The following is a 7,198-nucleotide window of genomic DNA, read 5'->3' on the forward strand; positions in this document are numbered from 1 at the left end:
AAAAAAAAAAAAAGTTGGACTTTATTTTGTCTATACAGTGAAAATGTCTACCGTATGGTATTTTTGTGTTGAAATTCTCGATTTTATATTTTACATTTTTTACTTTATAATGCTATAACTCATTGAAAAGTGTATAGATCAATACATTTTTTTTTTGAGAAATAATATTTATATCCCTCTTTCTTCGACATAATATATATAAGAAAATAGGAGATCATGTAGATTTTGGAATTATCCATCAATTTTTTAAAATTAAACACTATCTACAGATTTGCATCGAAGCGTTTTTTATGATAGTGATTTTAATCACTGTCAGATATCATTATACTTGACCCAACTATACATTATCCCCACTGTGTTGGGTTTTTTAATTTTTACGATGATGTAGGTACTATATCATTCTTGTCAGATATAATTTACTTGAGTATAATAAAACATTGTATACAACATGGGAAGTGGACGAAAATACTAAATAGTCATTTAATATCACTAAAACAAAAATAATGTAAATATCAAAAAGTGTTAGGTAAAACTTTGCTTAACTATAGGTGATTATAAACCAATGAAATTCTAATTACAATCACTTTATTGTGTTGATTTGGTAGGTGATCGAATAAAATAGAGCAGCTGTATGAGGTTTTGAAATAAAAAATATATATAGTAGATTCAACTTAGACTAGATGGTAAATGTTGAAGATTTTGTGTGAAATTCTTGATGTAATTTTTATTAGGAAATTTTTATTTCTTCATTTATGCCTTATAAGGGTATGAACTTTATTTGTTTAGTGGCCATATGTATATTTATAGCTTACTAATAAAATTAAGAAAATGTTACACATTTCAATGCCATTACCTTTTCTAAAAATAAGCGTAAACAAACGATCGGTTGAAAGATACCTAATATGAATAGCTTAAATATAAAATAACCATACACAAACTGAATTGGAGCAAATTTTAATTTTAATTAAATACTATTAAATATTATAAAAATATTAAATCGTATTTGCATTAATTTATGAATCAAGATTATTAGTACTTTATTAAACTCCATCATTTCAACGGATTTAAAGTTTTATATTATTTTTTAGAAGTTCCATTAAGCTATAAACTAATAGACGTTCTCCAGATGAATTCAAAACTCACATTTTAAGTCTTTCGTTCTTATGTGGATTTAGAGTTTTTAGGGTGTACACTAAATAAAATCTTTAAATATGAACTATTAGTATTGTATATAGAGTGTTCACTGAACACTGTTCAGTAAGGAAAACCAATTCTATTATTCTCATTATTCATAACAATTAATCTGTTTTAAATACTCTGCATACATATTGTTTAGTTGGAAATAAATACGTACTTTAGTTCCTATTTTTTTTCGAATATTGTAAAAAATATTAATGTGTATGCTTGACTTCCTTGATATTTTTCTCTAATTGGGTTGAGTTTTATTTAAGATTTTTTATCTTTCTATGATTTGCTATGTCAAAAGAAAATTTGAAAACAATTTTTTTACAATTATCTAAAAAAATGCAATTTCAATTACTCTACTTCATCCAACAAAATTAGTCAATTTTTTTGAATATTTGTTTTATAGATCAAGGGAAATATCATCCAAGACTTCTTGAAAATATAATTATTTTAGAAGAAATTTACGTGAAATTAGAAAAAATAATAATACAACAAAAATGATTACATTAATTTAATAAAACATAAAGTTTAATATTCCAATTTGAATTACCCACACCCATATTTATATACATATATATATATATACATAAATATAATAAAATAGGAGATATAATGTAATAATGTTATTATAAAATACGCAGTACTATTTGTTCATTTCAGTGCTGGTTGGTATCAATAATCTGTGAATTGTTTCCTAATGTTGATAAATAGCTTTTATTTTATAAATCATACTGTGATTAATTTATCATCAAACTCAAATATTACTATGAAATACACATGACATTACAATTAAGCAAATTTTAAGAATTTAATACAATTATATAAGAATTTTTCATTAAAACTAATATATTTAGTTATTAAAATAATTGAAAAATGAGCATTGAGTTATAATTAAAATGATTAAATCGTGTTTTGGTTGCTGTCCATTAAAAAATGGCGTAAGCGTAATAGCTTTTTTCAATATTGTAAGTATTAAAAAATTTACTTAAATTATTTTATTCAAAAATACATGTTTTTTGTAGATGTGGGATATTGTATCAATCTTCAGACATATAATATTTCGATGGATAGATTATAATAAATATTACACTGAACGAATCCCATTAAAATACAACTCTGATGAAAATGAACATGAGGAAAATATAACTGATTCATCGACCAAATCATACGATTCAAATTTTACTTATCTTTTCTCTGAATATTCCTCAGAATATAATTATGTCAGGAAAACCGTCATAAGTGGTAAAGTAAATATTTGTTATAAAGTAATGCATTTATTTTACGAGTTTTAGATTCAAAAATTAAATTGATTTATAAACGTTTTTCTTAGAACACTTATTTGTAAACAATATAACTTAATTTGTTTATATATTTAAAACTATTTTTAGAGTTTTTCATGGATTACCTCTTTTTGGTCTTTATTGGTTGGATTTTATTAGAAGTAACAGTAAACATCGACCTTAAGAAATCAACATTTATGGTAATATTTTATTATATACTTCCCTGTAATTAGTTTTAATGTCCAAAATACTAATTTGTATATTTTTTCAGCATGCTCCATACAGAATTTATTCCTGGCTGATAGTTTACTATACAAATATTGCTTTCATGTTCATATTTGTTAATGATTTTTCATGGAGACATCTTATACTACAAACCAAGAGCAGCCATTTTTCCGAGGAAATTTATCCAACATTTGAAGTATGACTATTTTTTATTGTAAAATTGTCTGTTGATCGATTCATAAATCTAAAAAATAAATATTAATTTAAAGAAATTTACTAATTACCTTAATGACTTACAAAACGATTTTTTAAGGGATATATTTACTTACTGGTGACAGCAATAGAAGTTTTTATTGTCCAATCGTTTTACTATCAACAAAAAACTGCGGCAATGAGTAATATAATTCAACTGAAATGGCAGTATGTCTCAAAAGGAAAAGTGGTTTCCAAAGGTTTAGATTATCCATCGTCGTCTACATTTTATGATGAGATATCTAATCAGAACTTCGATGGATCAAATAAAAAAATACCTTATGTGATCGACGTTAAACAAGATATGCTATAAAAAAAATGTTGATCTCATTTAAAAATTAAGAAGTTAATTATGTGAAATTTTTATTTATATACATTATTATTATGTTTAAAAGAAATTTCATAAAAAATTACTTAACATAAGCTTGACATAATTAAAAATTTCAAATGAACAAAAAATTGCAATTTTTATTTTAATTTCCTCTTATTAATAAAATATTCTAGTAAACAATTATTTATGTTTACCTAGATTATAATTTAATATGGCCCATAGTAGTACTTTATAGTTTTGATAATAATATAGGTTTTTGTCTTATATTTACAAATTAGTAGACCTTTAGAAATAATCTTTAAAAATATACCAGTATAAATATATAGAGTGAAATTAAAGGAAAACATACATTTTCCTCTCATATGAGTCAAGTCATTTTTAAGTGTAAAAATTTAAATAATAAAACTCATACTGTACAAATTACATAAAGGATTTATTTAGTTAACGAAACCCACTATCTTTTATAAAAGTTTTTATAATATACCACACTTAGTGATTGCTGAGACCATTATTTGTAAGTAATGACGATTAGAGCCCGGGGTTATATGCATTTTTAAATTTTGANCCGGAGTTATATGCATTTTTAAATTTTGTTTGAGTCACTTTGATAAATCTCGAGTTTGCACAACTTTGTTGTACAAACTTATTATCAACTTATTTGAATCTAACTATTATAGGAGCATAAAAATATTTTTCGTTTTAGGAAGATTTACGCCTCCTCTAACCAAAAAAACCTATAATCTCAGTAACAACACATTACTAAGTTTTCAAGTCAATTAATAAAAATTTGTACTAACAGATGGTGTGTTTGGAATAACTTAACAAACATTTTTAAATGCATATAATTCGTACTTTAATGATGATGCATATAATTTAAATCATATAATATAAATCTTGTTTGAGTTATTTTATATTTGCTATTTCAAGTTTGTTTATATGTATTGTTAGAATATACATAACCATAGAAATATTTGTCGTTTTATGGAAAATATATCCCCCGACAATTTAACCCCAGTTATATCAATTTACTAAGCTTTTGAGCCTTATTTATTAATACTAATAAATCACTAGCCAGTATAAAATAAGTACAAGTACAGCCATGTGTTTGAAATAACATAAATCTCTCTAATCACCATCAGTCAAAACATAATATACGTAATACTAATGTTTAATTATGATATTTAATGTTTATAAATTAATTTAAAGAATTTTAAACTTATCAAAAGAAAAAGATGTTTTATTTATTTTTTTTTAGTAAAAATTTAATCAAATTACGTATACCTTATGTCAAAAAAATGGTAATTGATTTATTAGATCTAGTTAGACCAATAAAATAAAAACTATTAAGTCTTTGATAATCTGGTAAATTTATGACGTTCATGACTAAAGTACGTTTTGCTTTTAATCTCTAAGCATAATTTTCTGTAAACAAAAATTTATATCTAGTATGTTCATACAGCGTACTTATTTATCAAAACAAAATGTTTACTAGCTCTCTTTTGAGTTTTAAATACTTGTTATTTAATTAATGAATTTTGTGATTTGTAATTAAGATTATTTATTTATATTTTCAAACGAAATTTTAAACATATGTAAGCATGTTAACCAATTTTTTTGGATGTTGTCCTTTGCGAACGGCTGTCAAATGGATTGCTATACTGAACATAGTTAGTGACACTTATCAGTAACTTATATATTTTCTAACTTCTTAAGCAAAAATTTAATTAATCTAATTTAATATTTCTACTAATACATATATCTAAATATTTTATTCATAATTTTAATGTCAGTTTATATCAGCTTTTGCATTTATGGAACATTTTCGATATAGAAAAAATTACTTTGGAGAATCAATTGTGACTATTGAAAGAGCTGAAATAAAACAAGATTCCATGCAAATGAATAATGAGAGTGTTACAGATAATGAAAATTTAACAAGATTAGTATCAGTGCCTTTGTTGAATGTTAAGTATACTTCTAAAATATAGTTATATTAGTATATTTATGTGTTATTACTAGTAATTAAAACTAATTTTTATTTAAATAAAATATATATTCTTTTTTTTTATCAAATTTATATATTTTGTATTCTGACGATATCGTGAACTTATTACTCACGAGAATATAAGTATTAAGTAATATTTATTAAGTATACTATTAATTATTAAGTATAAAGTTTTATAAATATATATTAGTAAAAATATACATCATATACTAAAACAATAATTAATAACAATTCACTTATGAATTTACAGATTTATTTATGGACTATATATTGATTTTACTACTGGCAAAAGATTGTGCAGAATTCTATTTAAATTTGTCTTTAATACATGCAACGTTTAAAGTAAGTAATAATTATTATTATTACATGTATTATGAACGTGAAACCTGTTTTATAAAAGTTCTTCGTGTTTCTAAAAAAAAATATATATTTTTTTAAATTGATAATATTTAATTTTAATTAAGTTTAACTCTAAGAAAACAGTATTTTTTTATAATTTAAATAATCTAATTTTTAGCCTTTGGTATTAATAATAACAAAATTATCTATGGTCATCTCTACGACAAAATTACAGAATTCGACTTTTTTTTTTTTTGAGAACACATAATTATAATACTGACACATATTTCAAGCGTTTTTAGAATAAAATAACTCCATTCTTTCTTGAGATAATACAGTATAGAAANTTTAGAATAAAATAACTCCATTCTTTCTTGAGATAATACAGTATAGAAACCTATTTGCATTGTGAGATATTTAAAAAAATTTTTTTTCTTTTCCTCCTTCTGAATAATTTCGAGTGATGTGTTTTGTCATTGAGACTACAATATAACTATCGATGATTAAAAAAAACTTGAATAATAAAATTACCAAAATATTGTTTATTACATCAAAAATTTGTGCCTCCTAAAAAAAATAATATTAAGATTATGAAATTTTAAAGAAAAAGAGCGTCATACTTCTTTTTTTAGTTTTGATTTAAGTACATAAGTTTTAAAAAAAGTAATAAATAAAGTAAATTTTATTCGGTAATTTCGTAATTCAATAAAACTTAGTGTTTCTTGATAATGTTAATTATATTATTATTTGTGAATTTATAATTTAGATATTTCCACAAACGGTATATTCTTGGCTAGTTATTCATTATATTGACTTTATTGGAATGATTGTTTCCATTTTCATAAATTATTTGAAAATTTATCTCGAACATATTATTCGGAATATTCACATAAAAAGATTAATTATATTTAATAATCATTTTTTTGTAAGTATTAATTTATTATTTAATATATTAATATTAAAATGATTAATATATCCAATATCAACTATTCAACAAAACAACAATTTAGACATAACATGAACTATGAAATAAATTGGAAAAAAATATTGAAATAATTCTACAGTATCCAAGTTAAAGTTTTTAAATAAAATAAATTGTCTTTAATTGTCTATATAATTAAAATAAAATTTTTGTTTGATTATATAAATTTAAACACATAACAATTTCATAAAATATTATACATTTTAGAAAATTAAAATATTTTTTTATACAAAAATATTAGTCTTCGATTTCTAAACATTTTGCTTTACAAATATTTTACTTGATCATTTGGTAAATTTAACGTAAAATGTACGATATACTACTGTAATTTTTTTTTTTTTTTATGCATATTTTATTGTGATTAATATTTTTGCAATCCCAATTATCAACTAACATTATTCGTCAACTTGTACAAGTATGAAAATGTCAATAAGTAGTTCAATCAAAATATTTTCTTATGAAAATATTCAAAGAATATATTTTCATCATAACCTTTAAATCAAGACATGGTTTGGAATAAAATATAATTGTACCGTTACTATATGATCTGAAAAAATAATAATTAATATTATACATTTTCAATTTTTTTTTTTTTTTTT

General features: G+C 22.4%; 1 protein-coding gene across 1 annotated transcript in view; it reads left to right on the plus strand.

Moving 5' to 3' along the window:
* Positions 1 to 1,845: 1,845 nt before the first annotated feature.
* The window catches only part of LOC126903968 (uncharacterized), a 5,863-nt gene continuing 510 nt past the window's right edge, over positions 1,846 to 7,198 (plus strand). Inside the window, exons 1-9 of the mRNA XM_050682567.1 lie at positions 1,846 to 2,150; positions 2,208 to 2,427; positions 2,574 to 2,665; positions 2,737 to 2,886; positions 3,004 to 3,252; positions 4,826 to 4,940; positions 5,074 to 5,237; positions 5,528 to 5,620; positions 6,384 to 6,542. Coding sequence (XP_050538524.1) covers positions 2,082 to 2,150; positions 2,208 to 2,427; positions 2,574 to 2,665; positions 2,737 to 2,886; positions 3,004 to 3,252; positions 4,826 to 4,940; positions 5,074 to 5,237; positions 5,528 to 5,620; positions 6,384 to 6,542 — 1,311 coding nt within the window. The 5' untranslated portion in view covers positions 1,846 to 2,081. The remainder of the gene's footprint in view (positions 2,151 to 2,207; positions 2,428 to 2,573; positions 2,666 to 2,736; positions 2,887 to 3,003; positions 3,253 to 4,825; positions 4,941 to 5,073; positions 5,238 to 5,527; positions 5,621 to 6,383; positions 6,543 to 7,198) is intronic.

The sequence above is a fragment of the Daktulosphaira vitifoliae genome, unplaced genomic scaffold (genome assembly GCF_025091365.1).
Source record: "Daktulosphaira vitifoliae isolate Bord-2020 unplaced genomic scaffold, ASM2509136v1 Scaffold_4, whole genome shotgun sequence".
Taxonomy (NCBI): domain Eukaryota; kingdom Metazoa; phylum Arthropoda; class Insecta; order Hemiptera; family Phylloxeridae; genus Daktulosphaira; species Daktulosphaira vitifoliae.